The sequence below is a fragment of the Neolamprologus brichardi genome, chromosome 12 (genome assembly GCF_056152115.1).
Source record: "Neolamprologus brichardi isolate AB-2024 chromosome 12, ASM5615211v1, whole genome shotgun sequence".
In the NCBI taxonomy this organism is placed as follows: Eukaryota; Metazoa; Chordata; class Actinopteri; order Cichliformes; family Cichlidae; genus Neolamprologus; species Neolamprologus brichardi.
The window spans coordinates 6636342-6661503 of record NC_142115.1 but is presented as its reverse complement, the minus strand read 5'-3'; the positions used below and the strand labels follow the sequence as shown (position 1 = coordinate 6661503).

Below are 25162 nucleotides of genomic sequence, written 5' to 3'. Positions count from 1 at the left end.
GCAAGCAAACAGTCAGAGATTCATCTTCTAGTTTATTTCTTTAATTCTACAACAATGTAATTCTCTTTAAAAGGAAATCCAAAACAGAACAAAATATTCAGACTGAACAAGGAGCACTTGTTGTTACAGGAATTTGCTATGTACAGCCATACACTCGACAGACATGAGAAGGTTCAAAGTGCTTAACAGAGGGGGTGAGAGAGAAAGAAAAAGAAAAAAAAAAAAGCACGAGTGATCCCTTTGTGAGAGACCCGTAATAAAAACTGCTTGGCACCAGGCTCCACCAAAGAGACACTCAGTCACACTAATGCTTGAAATGCTTGATGCATTTATACACTCACACCTCATGTGACTACTGGGCCATTGCAGTGATGCCTCTAAAAGCTAGTCAGCGTGAGTGGAAAAAACAAAACCCCAACATATGGATACTGGGGGTGGGGACGCAGCAACGTTAACTGAAGCCCACATTACCAGCCCCTCCCACACACACACAGATCTGTCCATAACTCCATCATGCTGTTGCAATACTGAAAAGCACACTTTCAGTCTCACTTTACTCAGATGCACCCTGTGGCAGTGTTTACTTAATGTCATGTGCAAATAAACAGCCTTTCCTCTCCCGTGAGACCATTCACATTCACGGATTGTTTAACAAGACGTCCCTGTGACGGTGGTGAAACTCGAAAAAGGGAACTCACGCTGCTGGTCGTCAATGTGGGGGAGGTCAAAAAGCTTTGGCTTCACAAGGGAGTGTGGAGTCTTAGAATAAATTGTCTATTTGGACACAATTGCTCCAATTTGTTGCCATCGGATGTAGTTTGTGGAATTGACTCATCTTTCGCGAGAGGGCCAAAATAATATATTTCAGTTCTCTTTGAAAGACTAAAGGTCAGACTGTCGAATTAAACACACTTCCACAGGAGGTCGACATTAAAAAGCACACACTTGAAGCCGGTTGTTTTGACCACCTAAAACAGCAGCTCCACCACCAGATGGCAACAATCTCAAGTCAGCATCATGCACAAATCCAACAGGAAGTGACAGGAATGGGCTCAGTCAAACAGCTTTAGGATAATTAAGTAGCATCAGGTTGTCAATCACAGTTAAATGTCTGTGTTTCCTCCCTTAGTCCAAAACTTGCTGCGTTTATATCTACAGCAGCCATCTGACACAGCGAGCTGGATCATGGGGAATAGAGATCGGCAGTCTGAACAAAGATTATCAACCTAGTCTACGCTTCTGTGCTGTACCTTTAAATGTTCCAGCTGAACAGTAATCAGAGGAGGGGTTTACAAAAAGATTTGCAACACAACAACAACCCATTCGCGCTGGAAATCTGAAAAGCAAGAGTCACTCAGCAACTAGAAGCTCAGTATGTGAATGTATGTGTGTCTACATGAACAAGTGTGGATGCAAGTAGAGGTAGTGTTTGTAGATGGGTGTGAATGGTATAAGTGTATGAGAGCTTTAAAGGGGGCAGGGCTTCATTTTGGGTTCAGGCTGCTTGTTTTGGACCACTGTTCACTCAGTGCATAGACATCTTGTTGGCTACCTTTGACTGCTCACCCCCTCATAATGCTGAAATCTTTACATCCACACATGCTGTGATTGGCCAACACAAAATATTCTGACGGGATGCTGTAGCCAAAGTTCAGAACCACCGCTCAGTCTCCATTTCTGATTATCGTGTGGCAAAAACTGAGTTAACTGGAGTTTTAACAGCAAGTCAACAATACAAATATCAATAAATAAAATCCAAGTAGGGGGAGGAGAGAACCATTACAGCATCAAATCAGGTCACCCTGCTTCTCCATTTATTCAAAAAAACAAAACAAAAACTGCCTTAAACAGATTGCAAAATATAGGTATTTTATGCAATTTCAAAAAAAAAAAAAACTTTGGTGACTAATTAAGTGCCACTATTCAAAGATTCTATACATTTTTCTTAAATGCTATGTAGGTATCTGAATATATTATTCCTCTCATTTACTGTACAAAAGTTGTGTCTGTGTGTGCACAAGTAGTTTGTAAATGGGTGTGAGGCTGAGCAGGCGTCTCAGCGATGCTTTGACAGATTTCATGTGGCGTTACAGACCTGGGAAAATGCAGAAAGCCCTTTCTACTGCTGCTGTGCTCCTCTGTGATTTAGACAAAGTGGAATTTGTTTCATAGTGGCTGGCAGCCACCTGAAAGAAAAAAAAAAATATATATACATAGATAAAAAGATGTCTTGTTGTGAGCTTTACACCCGTCTGATTAGTACCAGAGGACTGAGGGGAGAAAAAAAAAAAAAACCCAAAAAACAAAACAGGTTGTTCCGTCCCAGTGCCTGCTGGGTAAAACAAAACTGGATCTTTTGGCAGCAGTTGGCCGCACCGTCGTGTGCTTCAGTTTGTCCACGGCAGACAAACTGAAAAAACGTCGGTATTGATGCAGGTCTATCGGCCAAACCTGTGTGATGTTAATGCTTTGAAACAAAAAAAAAAAAAAAAAAATCCAAAGCCTGAAATCAGCAGAGTCTCACAGTGAGTGCTCCCTGCACACGAGTAATAAACAGTCTGTTGGTATGGAGGAGCAGCGCAGCACGAGCTGTTAAAAGATCAAATAGCCACAAGGCTTTTCCTCTCACTAACTTGCTGTATGACTTGTCTACACAGGGGCTTCAAACACAAAATGATTCACCATCCTCACTGTGGTCAGGATAAGGATGCTAAACTACTGAAAAAATAAAAAAGCAATTAGAAAGGGGGAACAAAAAAAAAAAAAAAAAGTGCATTTAAATATGTGAACAGCACAGAATTTTACAAATTCACAAACTCCAGGAGTCCAGCCTCCCTTCTGTACTCTGGACTGAATCTCAACCATAACTAAATGTGATGTTCACAAAGCATCAAGGGGTTTTTGATTTGTACATCACTTGTTTGCCACCCCATTTGTGCGTCTCTCTTCTGAAAAGCTGCTTAAAAGCTCACCCAAACAAAGCAAGCACAGTTGAGACTCGGCCCACAGAAAGTTAAAGGCTCAATTCACCCAGTTATCCAGAGTAATGACACTGCAAACAAAGGCTGCGGCCAGTTTCTTTAAGAGATACTGTCTGTCTGTTTTACACACTTTTCAGACAAGCTCTCCTCTAGACTGAACATGTGACTGTATGCAAGCATCCTCACAGCACTCTTACCAAGTCAAAATGGCAAAACTTGCCTCACTCTCAACAAGTCTGAATATATGGAGCCTAAACAAGCTTCTTAGGCACTCTGGTTTAATTTGGAATATGATGCACTTCAGCATTCCCAGTCCAGGAGAGGGAGGAATGGGGTTTTCAAATGTACTGAGCTCTTGCACACAATGGTAGAGAGGACCAAATATTCCCAAGTGTGCTATTACTAGTTGATGGTGACAATACAAATGCATGTATGGTAAATATCACCTGCTTACAGAGGTTCTTGAGCAGTGGGGAACATCAACATTTAAGTGACCCATCTTTAAATAGGATGCTATCACTTCAGTCACGTTAGCTGATGATCAACCAATGTCTGAAAAGCATGAAGTCAGTTTTTCTAAAGAGGACTCCATGTAGTTTATTACTAACTAACTCAGTCTGCGGTCATGTTATCAAGTCATTACCATTAGAAAGCAGCATTTTTAAACGAGATTCTGAGCTACATAGCCGGAAGTATTAGTAGTAATTTTAAAAAACTAGTTTCCTGCACTTTTAGGACAATTCTAAAGTGTAACAAGTTCAATGGGTATGTGCCTCTCAGTCAGATCAGTCTTATTTTAATGTGGAAATCATACCTGCAAGTGTAGCATTGCAAAGTTCATAGTTTGAATCTCACACTGGATCAGGCTTCTCAAATTTGCTTGTTACATGTATTCAGATATAAAAGTGTTTAGGTTTCATTTTGGACTGTTTGAATATGTAACCAAGTTTTCTGGTAAAAACAGCCCAACCTTACAGCATTAACAATTTACACAAAAATATGCTGAACTGATAACATGACCTGCAGACTAATTGGCAGCAGAAATCTCAGATAAGGTCAAATCATAATACATTTTGCTGGATTGTTGGTACCATAGGAAGTGAGAGAATATGACTACCATCTCCTCTGGTGATCTGGATGAATTGTTCCTTTAATCTTTCACTGAGACATTGGCTTGCTATGTGGATATTTCCAATGCTGCGAGACAGTCTCGTGATTGCCAGGATGTCAGAACACCCTGCAGAGATGAGTCCATGCTCCAGGCTAGGAGATGAGAAACCTTTATGATTTTTTTTCAGGATCTTCAGGAGAATCTTTCACAGACCAAAGTCCTCCAGGAGACTTCAGCAAATACAGTGAGACAACCTCCTCTGCCTGCCTGGTCCAAGGCACCAGGATGTCCAGTTTCATTCCTTTGTGCGCAGTCCCATCTCACCAACATGCCACTCAGCTTCTCTTTCACACATACACTCACACTCCAAAGTGCAGCAGCACTCACAAAGTTGGTGGGACATTCTTTAGCTCCTGTGCTCTTCAGCAGTGCTTCTGCATCAGCGACTTGCAGCTCAGCCCGACTCCCGTCTGTCCTGGTCCTCAGTTGGAGCTGGCTGTAATGGGCTTCTCCAGCTCCAGGTCCAGGGTAGCTGAGCCATGCTGGAGATTGCTGTAGCAGGTCTTACAGACGCGACTGGGCTCAAACAGCTGCTGGCTTGGCACTGGGATCCTCTGGTCGCAACAGCTGGCACAGAACACGTTACCGCAGTTCCTGCCAAGGAACACGGAGATGTTATTTGGGGGACTCTCACATTCTTTACACCTCAAGTTACCATGCGTCCCTGTGGTAGATTCTTAGAAAATAACACCCCATTTAAAAGAGTTTACTTAAACTGGACTGATGTGAGGAGTTGTTTTTTTTTTTTTTGTTTAAAGAGGGAAAAAAAAAAAAAAAAAAAAAAAAAAAAAAAAAAAGCTTTCAGGGGAAGAAATAAATTAAGAAAAAAATATCAAGTTGGCGTGTGGGCTAGCTTATCTGGATCAAGTTTATATTAAACTACAAACATTCACTTATCTAGGAGGTCCACACAGGGAAATACTGAACACTGATTTAAAACAGGACTTAGGTGCTACTTATTTAAAAAAAAAAGAAAAAAGAACCCCACACCTGGTGAAGTGACGTTGATCTATGATTCAACCATGTGTGACGCATGATAAACTTTTATTTTAAACATGATTTGAGAGTTGTGGGCAGACTCCACCCATCCAGTTTACAGTGCAGCTCTGCTGTGATGTTTACTACATGCCGCTTAGCAGAGGTGCTCCAAACAGAACATGTTGATTATTCAACTCAAAACACTGCTGTGATCACTTGACAGACAGGTCACACTGAAGATTTCAAACACCCATGCTCTAATTCTGATGTAAGGCCATGCTCACACACACAGCGCTCCCTTTCAATTGCTTGTAACCACACAGAGCAGAAAGTGAATTCGATTCTGTTTTTCTTCCAACTCTTTACCCTTTTGCACCACCAAGTGGCCTGAGAGGTGTCTTACACCATGCTGTGCTGCTGGGAAGTGGGATGCAGGGTTGGTTAGGGGCAGCATGCTGCCAGGGTGTGTGCCGTGTAGGGGTGTAACGGTTCAGAGACAGAATCTGCAGTAACAAACGTCCATGGTCTCCAGACGTGCCACGGTGGATTTGGAGAATCGTTACAACCCTAATGTTGTGGGTGAGTCGGGGGCAGGGTGCTGATGTGATGCTATACTAGGATGGTCGAGGCTGATTTAGTAAAAATTTACAAATTTTCCAATGAAACGGGCAGCCTCTGACCGAGTGACAGCACCATGCTCACTGTCACAGCCAATTCAAAACTGCTGTATGAAAACACACTGCTACTGCTGGAGGACACACACAAATCAACCCATCTCAGAAATGAAGAGGTTTCCCTGAGAACTTGCTGATTGCCAAAACAGAATGAGGGGATTCAAATGCAGCAGGTGAGTAAGGGAAAGGGTGAGGTGGGATTGGGTTAGGATGAGGAGGAAACTGAAGGATGCTGGGTTGAAAAGGCTGGAGGGTGGGTGGGACAGGGGAGCCGGATCTCACCAGACCTCCTGAACAGGCTCCCTGCCACTGTAGAGGAGGAGAGGGGCAGAAAATGGATAAGTACTGCTGAACAGCAGAGAAAACATAACACTTAAAAAAAAAAAAAAAGTCCTGATGGAGATGTGTTGTGTTTAAGTTGCATTCACACAAATTACATTTACAACTAAACATCCTAAAAGATTCAACCTCAAAGTTCTGAGTGACTTATGTGATCCACTGACAAAAAGGGAAATACAGAGCAGTCAGCAGTATAAAAGGAAGTGATGACACCAGGAGGAAGTGTCCGCGAGCTAATTCACCACATGATTATCAACCTGACCACACAGTTTTGTGTGGACACATCGGTGCAAAACAAAGGGCATCTACAATAAATTAAACAACCAATCAACAGTTTACTTGGCTCCCTGGCTCTTGTTTATAGATTGACATAGTACAGACAACCAGAGAGAGTGGCGCCTCATTCCATTGGCAAATGAAATGCAAATTAGGTCCTCAAATTTTAAAAATAACTTTCCTCTCCTGAATGAAAGACATGATACTGGGACCAAAAGCCTTAAATCGTGCAACTATCCTGACTGTTCATCCACAGCAGGTGTAGAGAGCATGCAGGACACTTTCTTTGGAAGGCTACTTCCACACAGTACAACAGACTTCGTACATTTGCACAAAGGGCATGCTTAAAGACTTTCTAAAGATTTCATTCATTAGAGAGTAACACTTGGATCAAAAAGGCAAATCTGGGTCACTTAATTGGCTGCATTTAGAATAGTTGGGAATCATGTCAACAGGGGCACATGGTGTTCCTTTGAAAGACCCGCACTGCAGTATTCTTAAGCATTCAAGTACGCCATCTGTTTTTACCTTATTTAGAGGATTTAATGATGGTGCCCATTTAAGTGGTACCTGTTGCATTTTATGTGGATGCTGGAAATAAGACTGGCTGCATGTCTGTGCAGGGACACAGACATGCATACTTTGAGAAAAATGCATCAAGTGAGAAACTCTTATTTTGGCTTTCAACGCAAACTGATTTTAAGCTTTGGTCCATAGAGAGGAAGTAAACCTCGTCACAAATGGGTTGACAAAGATTCTCAAGTTCATCTTCAGGTACCAAGCATGAACAGCCTCAGCTGAACCTACATACAAGAAGCTCATCTGACCCGAAGATGAGTGAGCTAAACAGCAAAGGCCTCAACAGGAGAGAAAGAATTGATTTGTGACAACTGATAGTGAAGGCCTGAGATTCTGCAAAAACAAAGCTGTTCTCACCTGCAGTGATGTTTCCTGGTAGCAAGCCAGAACCTGCTTTCACAGCCATAACACTGGGCTGCCAAATGATCAGGGTACCAGCGGGTGACCTGCAATGTTTGGGGAAAGTATCAGTTCAGTTTCCATATACCGAGCAGCTCATCCAGGTTCTTCTGCATTGCATAAATGCTGCTAAAAGACCGCTTTGTGAGCCTTGTGCCATCCCTCCCTGACGAGGGTCTTTATATGGCTGCAGCTGCTCACCTCAGTGTCCTGCTTGTCCACCTGCTCCCAGCTGGCCTCAGAGAAGAGCTCTGTGCTGCAGCGCGACAAACAGTTTGGGTCCAAGTTGTACTCAGAGTCCGTCATTGAGGTCTGAATGGAGGGAGACAGATGATCAGAGTAAGGTTCACTTTAACTGGCAATGGTAAGCAGGGCAGTCTGAAGTGGATCGCTTCCATTTACAAGTTGCAAACAGATCAGAGGGTCAGTTAACTTTCAGTGGCTTACCACTTCATCTCCAATGTCTCCGTTGATCCGGTGGGAGATAATGTGCTGTTGATTCTCCAGGCGGCTCCAGAGCTCCTGGACTTGCTTCTTCAGAGTCTCCACCTCCATCTGGTGCCCCGCTTCAATCTGCCTCAGTCTTTGCTGGATAGCATCATTGTGCAGCGTCAGCCCATCGTCATCCAGATGGCTGCGAGTTGGCTGCTCAGGGCTCATGGTGACCCGGCCTAGCAAGGCGTGACACCACCGGTGCTGAGAGCAGCTGCCTCGTGGGTGGAGGATCAGAGAGTTGCAGCTTGCTACGGATACCTGACGGCTCAAAGGGGCCCTCTCCACATTCCCTTTGGCCCAGTAAGGTGCTCCACTTGGCTCCCCTTCGGAGTTGTCCCCATTACAAAGTCCATCCCTGCTAAGGTCAGCACGAACTGACTGAAAGGCACTGACAGAGGGCCGCTTGCTGCCCTCGCTTAAAGTTCTGATCAAGCCATGCTCACTGGTCTCCAGCCCCTTCTCTTTCTTGGAAGAGGGAACTGGGCTCCTGCCATCACTCATGAGGTGATGGTTTAAACCAACAGGTGGCTGCACAGGGAGCTCCACCCTGCCACAGACCTCTTCAGTTAAAGTCTCTGTGGAGCTTTCCATCAAGGAGGCCCTTTTATCTACCAACTCCACTGACTCAGGGACACTGTGGTCAGATTCAGAGTCAGGGCAGCTTCTCTCATCTAAGCCTAGTTTTTCAGGTGACCTATACATTAAGTCACTATTTATAGTTCTATGAGCTGCAGGCTCTTCTGGCTCACTTGTGCTACACTCCTTCGGTACAAGCGCAAGTTCTTCTTGTACAGAAGATTCCTCTACATTCTCCGTCACCAAGTCCTCAGTTCTCTGAGACGCATTGGCTTCCTGTTGATCCTCTTCCTCTTCCTTCTGCGTGGGCACAGAAAAAGAGTCACCGTTCTCCTGAGCCTTCATCTCACCATTTTCTGGGAGCTGACCATTAGCGAACATGTCTCTCTTCATGACAGTCTCACTGACATCCACCATCTGATGCTGCTCTACATGTCCATCCACCTCCTGGTCTACAGCATTAAAAACCTGAGCAGCATCAGCATGGTCCTCTCTTGGCACGTCGCATCCTGCCTCCTCCTTTGTGGCTTCCTGAAGGATGTTCACCATTTGTCCCTCAGCCACACCCACTGCCACAGAGAGCTCTGCCTCCTCCGCTTTATCTTCTGCTGGGTTCAGATAAGACTCTTCTCTACGTTCAGTATTTGAGCCCTGGGATTGCTGTTTGCTGTGATCCATCTCAGAGTCCAGTCTGTCATGATATGGCTGCACCTCATCCTGGTTCTCCCCTCCTTCAGGCCCCACTGCCACATTGAGCTCCAGAGACCGCCGGTGGTCCTGCCACTTCTCATTCAGGCTTGGGTCACTGGAGCGACGGTTGGGAGCCAGTGAGCTTCCCAGCTCACACGCACTAGGCAAGTTGTCAAAGGAGCGCGTCTTTGTTCGCCTTAACAGGAAAGGAGAAAAATAATTACAAACAAGCGGCATTTCATTACATAATAGCCTAGTATGCTTGACAGCCTATAATTTAATGAGAAACTGCAAACAATTATAAAATGTTTGCCTAACAAATCGCTCTCATGTCTGTCTCATCAAAACAGACATTTCAGCAAAGTATCCAGACCATCTCTTTAATTCTGAGCTGGCTGTCACAAACTATGTAAATGAACGGGCATTCATAGCACTTCTAGTCCTATCGACCACCTGAAGCGCTTTAATGACAGTCTTAAAGACCACTTCCTGTTGCACTTCCAAGATGTTTTGACTGTCGTGACACAAGATAAGAGCATAGACTGCATCTAAGCAGAGCATGTGACCAGCAGTGGAAAAGCCGGCCCCCTCTGGCTGTGGGTAGTCTGTGGCTTGCGTTTTATCTTACACAATAGGGAGAAGAGTGGGAAGGGGTCGGGTGCCAACGCGCCAGGCTCACCTGCCCAGGGGTGCATCTTCCGGGTTGGCACCGGGCACTGGGTAGGGAGCGCAGGAATCATCGGAAGGAGTGGTAGGGGAGGAGCTGGGCAGATAGACGGCCGTCCACAGCATCAAATTCCGTACATGACACACTGGATGGAGAACCTGCAACAAGAGCTGCAAACTTAACTCAAGATATAATCAGACATGACGATGACAAAAGTTATCTGAATGCAAATCTTTAGAAGGGAGTGAAATAGAATAAATGAACGAACGAACGAACAAGAAGTGCTTAAATCTAGGATGAATAAAGTTTTATAAGATTTGTCAAGAACATCTAAACTAAACTTGTTCCAAGAATGTAGTTTCTTTTCATACCAAGAGGACAATATTTATGTCTGCCTGTCTCCACCCACACAAAGCAAATGCAAAAGTAGTAACCACAAAAATGCAATTCTCAGAAGGGTGTCAAAAGCACTGGTATTTCAGAGTATTTTAGATTTATTGCCAATTGTTATGTACAAAAATTTACAGCACTCTTGGGTTCCTTAAAAAAAGAAAAAAAAAAAAAGCAGCATGTGAAGACATGCTGTATGCAATGGCAAGAAGCACAGATCTTGATTCTGAGATAGTTAGATTTGACAAACAGGACGATCTCTTCACAAGCTTCCTTTTATACTGTATCCTGTTCACTTCTAGTCAGTTTTGTTGAAAGCAGAAAACCTTTGAATGAACTTCAGGAAATCCTTCATTTAACTGCAGGAATCGATCTGACTGACTTCAGAGTTTCACCAAAGTTCACTACATCTCCATAGTAATTCCACATGTCTTTGTTCTGTAGTGTACGCAACAACAAGAAAAGCTGAGGTATGTCTGAGACAGAGAGCATCACTGGAGCACTTGCTAGCTGCACTCCATACGACAGGAAGGGCAAAAAGTGGATCAAAATTACTGATGCGGTTAGATCAGTAATAAGGGTTTTAAGGAACTGCTTTACTAAAATATAACTGAAATACAGTTATGTTATTCACTTTATTTATACTTTTCTCATATCAGAGCACGCAATCAGGCCTCTACATAATGCCGTCAGCCACTAGTTTCTCTATTCCTTGTCCTCACTCTTAGTGCACCTACTTACACTCACTAACACCACGTGTTGAGTAGAGCTGATAGGTTAATGACAGCATAATGAGTGTGAGACAGAGTCAGCGAAGCTCACAGTAAAAGTATTGCTGTCTGAGCTTTTCACTTTGGTCAAGTAAGTCTATGCAACTTTTACATTTATGTAAAGATGCCAAGACAAAAGCTGTCGGCTTCGCTGTGTAATACCTCTGAACTAGTAAACTGCTGCTGACGCAGTGTAGTAACTACACAACTGAATATAGTGACATTATGTCACTGACATGCCCATCCAGCTTTCTGAGCTGGGAGACGATCAATTCTGTCCAATAGCTTGGTACAGCCCCAGTTGTCTTTAAGTTTAAACATTAAATGTTAAAGTCAGAAAAGACCACAAAGACAAGTATCTTTGCTTTCTTTTAGCAGGACTGAATGATTAAAAGTGTTGACGTACAATTTCGGAGTGTGAGGAGTAGAGCATGTTCCTCAGAGAGCGGTTGGCTGGCCTCAGGAGTGACCAGACCGAGCAGGTCCTCTCCTGAACGTGACGATCCTCCCTGTCCTTGCCGCTGTTACACAGGAAAGTGCCGAAGAGGCAGGAGTAGGTGTGCTGCACCAGTTTCACCTGCACAAATGTGACACAAACACTTGTATACACATTATCAAGTATAACAAAAGCATGGATAAAAAGTTCCTCATATTACATTTTAGCACACCATGAAGGTAAATGCATATCAATCTCTCACATCTGGAACCTGAATGTAACTACACTTTAATCAGAGAAACCATTATGTCTGTAGATAAATTGCGCATTTTTAAAGATTGTTTTGTTGTTGTTGTTTTAAAAAACATTGAATGTACATACCAGGAAGGCTTCATTGAACTCAAATGAGCATGGAAACTGCCTCTGCAGTTGGTGAACACAGTCCAGCCACTGCAAGAAAACAGGGCAGCGCTCATTCAGGTCCTCTGAATTTTCTCCATGGCCACATCGGTCAGCAAACTTGTGACCAAAGTCCAGCCATTCTGTCTCCACCAAAACTTGGAAGCCCTGCATGAGATAATCCAATGAATGCTTTTATCATTTTTACATTTTATTTGCATACAACAACACTGTCATCTCCATCCATACCTCAATAGTGCGGTAGTAAGGGTCCAGCAGTAGCTTGGACAAAGCAACAATCTGTGGTGTGCGGTCCCAGCCGTCAGAGCAGTGCACAAGAACAGGCCTGTGGTCTCTGTTCACAGTGTTGACCACCAGCAGAGCTGCCTTCAGTAGCAGGGACAGGTGTTGCAACCACTTTGTGCCCTCAAGTGCAGAAAGCCAGCTGCAAACAGACAGCAAAAGCCTATAGTTCCCAGTTTATTAAAGCTGAAGTGCTGAAATGAATATCATCTTAGAAAGAAAGAAGTCCAACAACACCATGTTATGTGACTAGTAGGACACATACATACACCCTGACCCACATAAATTATGATTCTTTCACATTACATAGATTATAAATCTAACCGCAACTGTGTTTTCTAGATCAATAGACACACACACACACCACCACCCCTAATAAACACCCTGCTTCAGACTGTTTTATCTCCATCTTGATCTGCAAACCATAAGAAGAAAAAAAAAAACAAAACTCCACACAAACACTTAAAGCTGACAATTCAGCTACACATCACTGCAGTGTTGAATATGGCAGTGCAAAGGGAAAGGGGGTTTGGGCCAAGTTCTCAGTATCAGGCGCAGCTGTAAGGCCAAAGTCAAAACGGCTATGATTACTAGTTACATCCAGCTACTACTAAAGGTTGTTGGGGTTTTGAGTTTTAATAGTTAGTGTTGTGTCATAAAATCTTGACTTGGGAAATCTGGGTGTACTGCTGGAGGCATATTTACAAACACACACATACTTGGCTGGGTCAGGCATCTGAGTGCAGAGGAATCGTAGAGACTGGAAACTCTTGCGAATGGAGTGGATGTTAGCCATTCCCATGAAAAACACCTCGGAGTTGGGATAGTATTCTGAAATAAGATGAAAGTAACACTTACTATAAGCAAAAATGGATGTCTTTAAGCCAAACTGAGCTGCTAAATCGAAGACACACACTGACCCAATTCTGTATGCGACTTGGGACCAAACAGACGGGACTTACCTGGGCATTCACAGCCTCCACCTTTGGCCCTGTTAGCTACAGCAGCTGCATAGGACCTGGCATCTAAGATCAGTAACGTCTGAGATTGGCTGGCCAGTGTCTCCACCTCTGAGCTGTTGGTCATGGAGGATTCTGACAGGCACACACACAAAAACAAAAGAGTTACAGCTCAGCTTGTAAAAAGCACCTTCTGGGGGCATAAGTGAGATTCTTTCAGGCACATCAAACATGTCTTTAATAGACGTTTACTGTAGTTTGCAGCTTCAGACAAGCACCAACAAATCAGACAAGTCAACAGTGTCTGCTGCAAATTCATAAAGACGGCAACACTTCAAGAAAATGTGCAGTGGTAGATGTATGTTCAGCTGGAAGCATGCATTTGTCTGTGGGCGTACACGGCATGTCAGTGAGGCTGACTGAAGGCCATTTTACACAGATCTCACTGCACCACTAAGGCCGCTCCTTGTGATAGCTTTGCTTGTTTACACTGAACTAAAGAGAGCCAGCATAACACTGCAGCAGTGAGGAGTATTATGAATGAATGCTGGGCTAACATGATGTAACAGTAGTTTCTAGTATGATGCAACACAGGGACCCAAATTTCAAACATATGGGTTCTGCTTTCAAAACAATAGCAAGCAGGTGAACAGACTTTGAGAAAGAAGGGGAAACATTTCAGCTCTGACAACCTCTGCTGCCAAATAAAGCAGAATATTAACATATCCTACTCTGAGTGGGCAGTATAAAAGTGTCTGAGTGAGAGCTCTTACCAAAATCAGTGTCAGGCAGGTCTGAGCTATTGGTGTAGCTACCGTTGGGAACATGTTTTTGGGAGCTGCTGTCCACGGCACAGGCCTTGGCAATGGACTTAACCAGGTGCTCATCATCAGCGTTCCTCCAGCCCCACCAGCTGACCTCTGGCTGGCCACAGCGGGCAATTACAGCCCCAGTAGTTGTATGCCTATGTGAAGGGCAAGTGAGGAGAAGTTAGACTGGTAATGTCTGGCCAAGGTAGAGTTTATTTAATGAAAGTAATCAATTTAATGATAGTAATACCAGTACAAATCCTACAGAAGACGACAATTTATTCCCTTTCACAGCATTTTATACTACTTTTAACTTTTCTTAGATTTCCAAAAAAACACCAGACTTAGAACGCACAAGTATATTAAAAATAGGACTTCATTACCACAACTCAGTGTGTCACATGTATGAGGTAGACCTTTTAGTTTTTCTTAGGCACAAAGCTTCGGAAATGCCAGTTCATGCAATTTAATATACTAAAATAGTAAAAAACTGAAATTTATTTTATGTTCTGTGATGCACAAAACAGGCATACAAAGTCTTCACTTCTGATTGGCTCAAGCATTAAGTTGCCCAAACAGTGCAACAAAAAGAGCCAAAAATGCTTGAAGCACTTCCAAAATTGGTGACGTCAGTGCTTTTGGTCGGGTAGCACACTCTAAACAACAAAAAAAATAAATCAGAAGCTAGGAGGGTTTGTGGCACTGATATAGAACAGTCAAGATTTTAATCCAACAATTGCTTCGTTTCCGCTGCATAAGGAAGCTTTTTACCTCTCTAATGATAAACAGGCCAAGTGTCTGCTTTGAATAGCTGCGGAAGAAATAAACAAACCTGTAAACTACAGCAGGAAACCTCTTCCAGGAGCGGAAGGCTGCCACATTTTCTAGCTCTTTGTCAGTAATCCAGGCTGGCACTAGGAGTTGCTGAGGATAGCTGGGGCAAAGCCTGGCAGTGCAGAAGGGCACAAAGAGCAAAGTTAAACAAGGAGAGGGAACACCAAAGGATTGTGATGGCTCAACAAAAGTCTCTGTCTGCAGACACCTAATCCTGGGCCAGCCCCTTATCTGTCCAGGGTTCAGCACTCATGGAGTACAATAACACAACCACCCACTGTTTAACACATACTGACTTGTGTTGTTTGCCAATGAAAGCAAAGGATGGGATCCATCTTCTAGCTGCAATTCTGAAATCAACACGAAGCAGTATCCTGAAAGAAAGCCGCATCTACCTGAACTTGCTGTTGATGTCAGATATCCTCCAAGCATTTTGAGTGTCAAAGCCCATCCTCTCCACCTCATTCTTGAACCATGAGGTCACGTGTTCACCTACAGCGACAGCAGAGATGTCCGATAAGCAAAATACAGGTTTGGGTACGTTTCTGTGAAGACAAGCGAGGGGTACCTGGCCTGCACAGCTCGCCATGCTGCTCTTTCTCTCCTGCGTACACCTCCATGCACCAGGCGTGGAAGGCAAAGGCAAAGAGGTCTTCCAAGCGAGACGGAGGCCTCACTGCTGTGTTCAGACGTTTCAACCATTCCTGGCACTGCTCAAAGGTGGAGATCTGACATCTGGGGATAAAATTTAAAATGTGATCTTTTAAAAAGTACCAAATGCAGGAGTCTAGTACTCAAATACGAAAATAAATAAATATTAATCTTTACTAATAGTACAAACTTTATCTTAAATGTTATCCTTAGTTTTCAAGAGAACATTTCAAACCCGTTTACTGTCATTTTGTCATACAAAGCAGGCTCACACTGTAATCACCTAATGTCTTTTTTGATACTGCAGTGATTAATACAAACATATGGAAGTAACATGACTCAAAGTTTCTCATCTAGACAAAGACAGGAAGCTTCAATGGTCATACCTGATGACTTTACAATCCTTACAGGTGACATGAAGATGGGTCATCTCTCTACACTCCACACACTCAATGAGCTGAAGAGGAACCTGAAGAGGGGGGGGGGGGGGGGAAACAAGGAACTGTCACATCACTTATACACTGCAACACTAGTGTATAGCCTTAAAAAAATAATCTCAAACCCATGCAGTCAGTACAGGTAGTGTGGCAGACTCCAGCAATCCTTTAAGCAAATTAGTGGTGGCTGGATAGTGGCTTCATGCCAACAACACACAAAGTATGTGCTGATGTGCAAGAGCAGTTTAAAGTATAAATAAAAACTAAACCATCAGTCAGTGCTAAAAATTCAACGTTAAAGTTATTTGTTGAAGTACATTTTAATCACATCATCATAAATCACATCCCATTCTGCTCTGCAAATATACACTGCTGTCAGAAAATTCAGACTCTTTCAAATCTTATTTCAGTTTTACTCCAATCCTTCAAAACTCTTAGAGAAAGGAATAACCTACACAGCACACCTAGGAACAACTGAGGCCATTGCTTAAGAGTGCTGAAGAGACAGAATAAATCGGTGTTTATTAAAATTTTGATGGGAAAACTATTTATATAACCCCCCGCCCCACACACACCCCATAAAAAACAAGAAAAAATTAAATGTGTAGATTAGCAAAAAAAAAAAATTAAAAAAAATAAATAAAAAAAGGAAACATCTTAGGATGAGTCCACACAAGATATGGAAAACTTGAAAGAGTCTGAAAACTTTCCAAACAGACAGCACATAATCCTCTTAACTTTCCTTTTGGTTCCCCATTTGCAAGGAGAAAGAAAAAAGCAATCATCCTAGATCTTACAGTTGTATCTGCATTTCCCTTTGGCACAAAGCCATTTTTCCCCTCTCCCCGGCACATAGCAAAGTACAGAACTGGCTTGTGCTTATGACTTAACAGCATACTTTAAATACTGCAGGGAAATACCTATGCTGCCTTTGACTAAGCTTTGTTAATTAGATAATATTTCAGTAGCTCTGTGGGATAAAAAGTTGATGTTCACACAGTCTGGAGTCATGCATGATCATCAGCACGTCAAGCTCTCCAGACATATGCACAGTGGCAGAGTCACAGCCATATGGAGATTTTATTGTAGTATTTAGAGCAGGGGTGGGCAATTCCAGGCCTCGAGGGCCGGTGTCCTGCAGGTTTTAGATCTCACCTTGGGTCAACACACCTGAATCACATGATTAGTTCGTTTCCAGGCCTCTGGAGAACTGCAGGAGCTAATTTAGCCATTTAAATCAGCTGTGTTGGTTCAAGGACACATCTAAAACCTGCAGGGACACCGGCCCTCCAGGCCTGGAGTTCCCACCCCTGATTTAGAGGTTGGCAACCTAAATGCTGTGAGGATAGATTTCCCCCAAACACATTTCATGTCTAGTTTAATCGAGCACCTTGTGCAAAACTAACAAGCAGTTTTCTAGTCTGAGGCCAGCTCGTTAACAGGCAGATACACACAAAACTGTACAGTTTAACCACACCATGCAGCTCTTCTGGGTACTTACTGACATCTCACAACAACAACTCTATGCAAAACAAAGAGAATACTAATGTAAGCGATGCATGTCGATTTGTGTGAGGCTGGCGTCACCGCACATTCCACACATTCATGCATCTTGCTGTCACAACTTAATTTCCACTTTCTAATCTGCAACCCTAATCTAGCCACCATGAAAATTCCTGGGCTGCTTGTTAACAACCTCTCGCTCTCTTGCAGCACATCCCACCCCTGATTTGTGAGCTCTGACAGATTTGCCATGTGATGCAACACATCCAAATATGTGTGAAGAAAATGCTGGCTGTGTGACATGGGCACAGGGAGGCACTGTGTAAGGCATGAACCAGAGGGTTCCTGAGGTCAACAGGAAACACTGATGGATGCACAAACTGGAGTTAATACACCTAAATAAATAAATGTTCCAGTAATTTGGATAAGTTGTCTTTGAGACTAAAACTGGTGTATTCATACCTTCATTTACTGATTAACTACAGCTTGTATGACTTTGAAATAAGAAAAAGCCACTCACACTTTCAACTTTTCAGAAAGATATTACTAGTTGATGAGATTCTTTGTGCGTTTGGTCTTTTAATGAGAGTTGAAATGACAAATGAAATAAAAACATGTCAACACTAAAACAATGAGCAAATAAACTTCTCTATAGATGATTAAACATTTTCATTGAGGCGGAAGTGAAACAAAAACTTCTGTAGCACATGATTGCACATTGCAAAACTGTCTCGTGGTTGTACGTCACTAGCAGATTAGCTTTATCAAATGATGGCAGATACTCAAGATAAACAACGGAAACAAAAATTAAAAAAAAATAGTAATAACTTTAAATACTACACAACAGAAAACAGTTTAAATAAACTAAAAGTCCAGGACCACTGGGCTTTAACAGGCTGGTAATACGAGGTAAAGGTGGCCAGCAGGCACCAAGACCCTGGTGAGTTTAGGTCTTTAAGGCAAGCAAGAGGCTAGCTGCAATATGATGACGAGAAACCATGAAAAGCCAATGAAATTCACAGAGTAGTAGTCATGACAGGGTGACTACCACTGATAGTGTAAAGGGTCCTGTGTAACTTTAGGCCCTAATAAATCATCTTTTTCTGAAAAAAGAAAAAGTAAAGATCCATACAAGGCCAGTGTGATGGTTAATGAAGACCATACTTTGTTAACAAAGCTTGTCTCTAACATAGTGAAAAGAAGGGCCCTGGCTGTTATGCAGGAACCTGTGGGCCAACTGCATCCATGGCAACGGGAAGTTCCAGAAAGAAGCCAAAGCGAGCAGACGAGTGTAGAAAGAGAGGTGATGAAGAGTCACATGGCACTGCTGCCAGTGGAGAGCAGCTCTGAATGGCCTGGTCACCACAGTGCTGGCCCTAGCTCTGTCCATTCACAAAATACAGACATACTGATACAGCCTCCAACGGAGACAATGTGGTTCATTTTGCAGTGATTTTGTGCCACGTGAAAGATTTTCTCTCTGAAGCTACAACACTGAAGCGCACTTGTCACTTAGAGATACTTACATTGACAACTGACTCTTTGAACTTTATGTGCAAGCGGTAGTTGGACATTGCAATAATGGCATCCTTTGCTCTCCCCACATATTCTGTGAACTCCCCGTGCAGCTCAGGAAAGGGCACCTGACAACAGCAGGAGAGAAAACATTTCAAATAAACTGCAGAGCTACACACATCACAGACACAAATATAGTGGGAAAAGTCATGAGTCATATGACAACTTGAAAGTTGTGTCAACATTTTGCCCATTTAAAAAAAATAACTGACTCAAAGCAACAAAAAGAAAAATAAGTAACCAGAAAGAGTCAGAGTGTCCAACTCGGCAACAATGAGTTTCTGAAGAGGTGGTAAAGGTTTCTGAAGAAACACTTCAATCCTCAACAAAAACTCTTGAGCATAAAGGGTAAGCAAGCAAGCAAGCAAAAGTCCCGCATGTCATCAGGGTTGTGTAACTGATTAGGAAAGATTTACACAACTGTCACCGAGTTTGTTTTCGCCCTCATACTGCACAAAACAAGCAGCTAGTTGCAGTGGTTTTCTTACCTGCATGTTTTCCTCCTCCAGGACGGGGGACTTCTTGGGGAAGATCTGATTGGCCTGGATACACTCCAAGCTCTGCTGCCCCTCCTCCTCCTACAGAGCAACAGTCTGTTAATGTTTCTAGTTAACTAGTACTAACAACTTTAACTATGACATTCCTCTTCACACACATTCCTTTTTTGTCTGACTACTTTCTAATCTGTTTGGAAGATGCATGCCGTATATTTTGTAATGTAGTGGCTGTGGTCAAAACTAACTGTATTTTATGCTTATACAGGCACACAATGATCTTGTGCTGACAGTAACAGACTCTGTAGCATTCTTGTTTGGCCATTAACAGATTTTAGTCTTTCTTTGCTCAGTTTTCAATCTAAGTTTGTTTGAAAGAGATGATAGATATCACACAGTGGAAGAACTTCCTCCGAGATCTTGTCTGAACACGAGCAGAGCTAATATGAATAGTTCCCACAGCTAGAAGAGCACCATGCCTAGGCCAGACAGGGACAGGCACAACATAGCAGCATGCCAAAAATGAGAACAGAAGAAAAAAAAGCCAGGTTCAAAAAAGGCAATGCATCAGATCCAGAGGTTATGTCATAGTGCAATGCAACAACTCATTTCTGCAGTGGAAACTGAAAGTGTTCCTGCATAGATGGCAAACTTGGAGGACCTTTGATACTGCTGACACTGACGTAAATGTCTGCCTCCTGGTAAACCGTGCTGATTCAGGGTAAAAATCAATTGAGAGTTCCGATTATAGAGACAGTACTCAGGCCACACAACAGTTATTATCAAAAGCATGCCTGGGATGATAATACATTACCATGGCCCCTGTCAAGGAGTGTGGGTCACCCAACAAGGAACTCCGGCCTGGATCTGTCTGTAGAAAAACAAAGAGACAAGTAATTTTTTCTTTTTTAAATTAAAAATTCCAGAAACTTCAGGAGAAAATGGCTCATTTAATATCAAGTTATCTTGTTATAGCTGGTAATGTTTTAAACTCAGGCTTTCCAAGAATTAATCAAATTATTAATGGAAATTCTCCAATCCACAGGCTACCCCAGGTCAATAGATATCAGAAACATTTTTAAACATAACCTAGTCCAGTAAATCTCCATTCACCACCTGAACAAACTTGAGAACTCCCTTGGTCAAGATTTTTGGGGGGTTTTGGGAGGCGGAGGGGCTGTTGTAGTTTATTGAAGAGCTGAACCCACACACGGGCAGCAAAGATGCATTTAAAGAAGAGTTAAAACGCTGGAGTTGATAACACTGTCAGTAATAGTCAGATCATTTGCTGGTTAAAAAAAAAAAAAAGTTTTATTAAAAGAAGAAGAAAAAAAAAAACCAAGACGCCTCCTACCCATGCTCATTTTTTGTTTTACACAGAGACAAAGCTTTAAAATTGTGTCCAATTTTATAGTCTACCAAGAGCTTTAATTCTGGCAGATTTATCTGCCTCCTCTCTCTGATGCTTTGCCCTTGCAGCATGCAACATGTCTAAACGGAGGATGGACTATCAAGGAATCTCTCATAGATATGCATTGTCACTTGCAAACTGAGTAGTACATATTACCAGTAACACAGGCAAGGTAACTCCCCCATCCTCAAATAAGAGTGAACAGAGTCATCTCTTTCAACACATTGATCTAGGGCAGGGGTCCCCAATCCCAGTCCACGAGGGCCGGTGTCCCTGCAGGTTTTAGATCTCACCCTGGGTCAACACACCTGAATCACATGATTAGTTCATTACCAGGCCTCTGGAGAACTTCAAGACATGTTGAGAAGGTAATTTGTTCATTTAAATCAGCTGTGATGGATCAAGGACACATCTAAAACCTGCAGGGACACCAGCCCTCGTGGACTGGGATTGGGGACCCCTGATCTAGGGTTTACTTCAGCCTGTCAGCATCACAGATGATTGTCAGAACTACTGGCACAAAACCAAATGAACTCGCAATTGGCTAATCAACTTTATCAAAGCATTTCACTATGAATGCTGACCGTGGATCTCCATTGTAAAAAAAAAAAAAAACAAAAAACAGAATTTATGGAAAAACAAATTAGCAAATTGGTCTGACTAGTTGGCCAATAACCCTAGTAAGAATTTCATTGTCATTTCGCCAGAAGTGAATGCATCCACAATTACGTTTGCAATTCAGTTCAACATGCATTTAATTATTTAAACCAGAAACCCTCACCTTTGCCCACATACAACCCTGGTTCTTGATGGTGTGGGTGTGCTAGAAATGCACTGAAATCCACTTTTAAGGTTTCAAACCTGGCCCAATCCTGTATGTAAATACATGTTTGTGTAGACACCACCAGGGTGGTTGAGGGGTTAAGACACCAACCACAAACTACAATATCCCCAGTTTGACTCCAGAACAAATCTCTGCTGCATATCAGCCTCATCTCTCACCTCCTTTCCTCTCATTTCTCTGCTGACATGAACAGACTAGCAGCATTTTCTACAAAAATTTTAAGTGTTTCTGTTGGGCAGAAAGAAAGAAAGCATGTGAGCATATTTTTAAGTTTACACATATAAAAGAAGCAGTAGTAGAAGCAGAAGAGAAAAAGGAAGGATCCAGGGAGTGGCTCATAATACGTTGAGGCTGTACATGAGCACCTGGGTGCACAAATGCCTTTCCCATGCAATGTGTAACTGTAAACGATGATCATCTATGACATGTTGGGCAGTCAGAAAACTGGCAGTATGGGGGAAAATCCAATGGTTGGATTTACATGGTTAAAATTGAAGAAAATGAACAAAATGTGAAAACACAGATTTTTAGACTTACCACAAACAATCACGAATGGATGATAAGCAGACCTGATGATCCTGTGTGGAAACTCTCACAAGTAAGACATGGAAATCTGTGGAAATGAAAGTGAATAATGAGAAAATGCTTCTCCGTACTGAGACACACAAGCTACAGAAGCTCTTTTGATTCACTGGCAAATATAGATGCCCTGGTGGTCACAGTGGCTTGCATGTGAGCCCAGATACCACTTAAAACTGTACTGCAGACTGGAAAATAAGCCAGCTGGTTCTCCGAGCCTACAGTTTAGCTTGCATAAAGACATGGTTCAGGCACGTGAACTGATCGGCTAATGTTCACCTTCAAAAAAATAAAAAATTAACAATTATGTGCACAATACATATTTAAGAACAGTCACATTTTGAGGTTCTTAAAGGGTAGTGAAAGACATCAGAAATGTTAGTGTTCAATGAATTGTGCTTTGTGGTTCAACTACCCAACAATGGTTGGTAATTTGCCCAAATGGTTGGCCAAGCAGAGCCAAAGACCTTGCAGGACTTGTCCAGTGGCTGACAGGTTTCAAGTTCCTACCCAGGTTGCCCTTGAAAGAGCAAAAGAAATGAAACTTCTCAAAAACAGTAAAAGCAGCAGCAGCTTTGTTGGTCAGATCATGTAAACCATCTATAAAGAGCTTTTTCTTACATTCCATTATCGATATCCTCTAACATCACTTTTCAAAAGGCAACCTGTTAGGATCTCTCAGCAAACAGGCCCACAAGTAGTTGTAAAGGTCAGCTACGCTTGCAAAGACTGAAACTTGATCTAAGAGGGTCAGTGGAGGGGCAGCTCAGGAGAGCAACACACCTTCTCAGGAACATTTAAGCAGCCTGGAGACAGAAAGAAGACAAAATATCCCGCTGTACTGCCAAAAGTATCTCCGGTCATTGAGAGAGTTGTGAAGGAGGCAAACGAGGTCATTACTTCACTGAGAGTAGAGGCCAACTTTTACTGCTGCTGCTACCTGATAAAGCATATCTGCCCAACACACGGCTCTGTTTACTGCAGCCCGCTCGTGACCCGTGGCTACGGCTCAGTCTGGCTCTCAGTTCAGCAGTCACACAGAAAAGTCTAAGCCCCTTAGAGCCTTAACCTTACTCCTATCCCGTGACAGGCCAGTCATTTTCACAAGTGGTAACATTATCGACACTCTAGCGTCGAAATGATATAAGGAAAAAACAAGAAACGAGACAATGAACCAACACGTTTGACAGCGGAGCTTTGCGTTTACAGCCGGGTAGCCATACTGAACAGCGCTGCTAAACAGTGTTTAAACGCAAAAGCCTCGGCTAACTTCGTATTTTGGGGAAAAGGATTTCCCAGCTCAATTTTAACACTTTGTCGTTACCTTTTACTTCACTACGGTGACTAAAACGTAAACTAGACTTATTTAATCACCAGTTAATGTTATTTCAACTAGTTAGTATTCCATGTAAAGATACCGGTAGTTTTGGCCACTAAAAAAAAATAAGCTACGGTCAACCCAAAAACAAATGCTTCTCGCAAGTGCTCTGCAACGTTACATTAACACGTTGCTAGTTGACGAAAAGCCGTTTGCAAGGGGAAAAATAAAATAGCTAACGTTTCTTGTACTAACAGATTGTTAAGTCAAGTAACTCCTCTTTCGTTTTTTTCTTTTTATTTTTGAATAGCGGTTAGCTAGTTTTTCTGCAGCTATGTAATGTAAACTGTTGGCTAACCAGTGTTCATCAACAACCACTCGACAGCGTAAAATAATGCTAGCGAGCTAACGCTCAGTCGAAGAGCTATTTACATGCAAACAGTGGAAATTAACATTTGCTGGCAGACAGTGAACTGTTATGCAGCGGTCTCTTAACACTCGACGTTTGGCATTAAAAGCCGTGACACAGAGCAGCGCGTATATCTGCTAGCTAGCACTAGCTGGTTAGGCTGAAGCTGCTTTCTGCAACTGTTTTTGTTGTTATGAGATGGAGGGCGGACCCCAGAGCGGAGGCCTCTGTCAAAACACACCGAGCAACGACTACAACCGGCGGACTCACCAGTCAAACGAGTGCTGAGGTGTTAGACGACAAAGACTCATCCGGAACTTGTGCAATTACCAAACATTAAAACAACGTGTCCAAAATGAACATGAATCATACCAGAGCCGAGGCCAGCTTCACTGCGTCCCTTTCCAACACCGAGCCGTCGTCGCCATCGCCGCGAACTCTCCCGTCTAAAGAGCCCTACGTGTGAGTGACGTCATCGCGTCAGAGCGGTTCTCTGGAAAAGGGGAGGGGCTCAGCCACACGGTAAGTAATGTAAACACTGGCAAGTGGGATGCCTGATAAATTAATATTATCAGGTTTAAAACGTTTTTTTTTCCTTTTTTGTATTTAGGTAGAAAGGCGATCTCAAGTATCATCGATTTTCAAACGTCTTATAAGCAGATAGAGAACATATAATTAAACAAATGGGACACTATATTATATATGCTAATTTTACACACTAAAGTAAAATATGTAGTTATATATCTGATTGGTGAATGAAATTAGAAGTCAGATGTTTGAACTCAATGACATTTAGTCATCAGTGAAATCCAAAAGCATTATTCTTATTCCTAGAAGTTCATATTAATGAATGCAATAGTGAGTCATTTTCCTAAATAAATAAACATTCAGTCTACTTTGTTTGACTGGCTTTTCTTTGAAAATCCAGTGGTGTTTATTGTCATATTTATAAGATCCACAATTGCCCAAGTATCATTGTATGCTTAATGTAGTGGACATGAATGACCCTGAATTCAATAGGAAAGATGAAGTGTTTCCTTCACTGAAAGAGAAGAGTGCGATGTGAAAATGATTACACTTAGTTAGGGACGCACGCTACAGTGTAAGGTTTTATATATGCACATTAATTTGCAGTAACTTTTGTATGTTAATGTGTGGAGCGCTCATTGCTCATTATAAAATAAAAAAATAAATAAAAACACAACACAGCAGGATC

General features: G+C 42.5%; 1 protein-coding gene across 2 annotated transcripts; it reads right to left on the bottom strand.

The window, feature by feature from the left end:
* Positions 1-19: 19 nt before the first annotated feature.
* mtmr3 (myotubularin related protein 3) lies at positions 20-20251 on the bottom strand. Of its 2 annotated transcripts, XM_006797514.2 has the most exons (19): positions 20200-20251; positions 19380-19469; positions 18843-18959; positions 15763-15845; positions 15294-15460; positions 15121-15217; positions 14724-14837; positions 13856-14046; positions 13086-13217; positions 12843-12954; positions 12070-12265; positions 11803-11988; positions 11392-11562; positions 9838-9983; positions 7845-9354; positions 7599-7709; positions 7356-7444; positions 6087-6113; positions 20-4746 (listed from the first exon to the last, which is right to left on the bottom strand). In XM_006797514.2, the coding sequence occupies exons 1-19, from the start codon at positions 20200-20202 to the stop codon at positions 4575-4577; spliced, it is 3714 nt and encodes a 1237-aa protein (XP_006797577.2). In that variant the 5' UTR covers positions 20203-20251; the 3' UTR covers positions 20-4574. The 2 variants fall into 2 exon arrangements, with proteins under 2 accessions (XP_006797577.2, XP_006797578.2); XM_006797515.2 differs by lacking the exons at positions 6087-6113; positions 15294-15460; positions 15763-15845; ... (1 more) ...; positions 19380-19469; positions 20200-20251 and having other exon boundaries at positions 15121-15231.
* Positions 20252-25162: the final 4911 nt, after the last annotated feature.

What these genes read in the sequence shown, in the direction of transcription:
- mtmr3 (XM_006797514.2), bottom strand. An exon ending in CCTGCCTGACACTGATTTTG is followed by an intron (nt 13,218 to 13,855) that starts GTAAGAGCTCTC and finishes TGTGCCTGTCAG; the next exon opens with AATCCTCCATGACCAACAGC. An exon ending in AGTTCAATGAAGCCTTCCTG is followed by an intron (nt 11,563 to 11,802) that starts GTATGTACATTC and finishes ACATTTGTGCAG; the next exon opens with GTGAAACTGGTGCAGCACAC.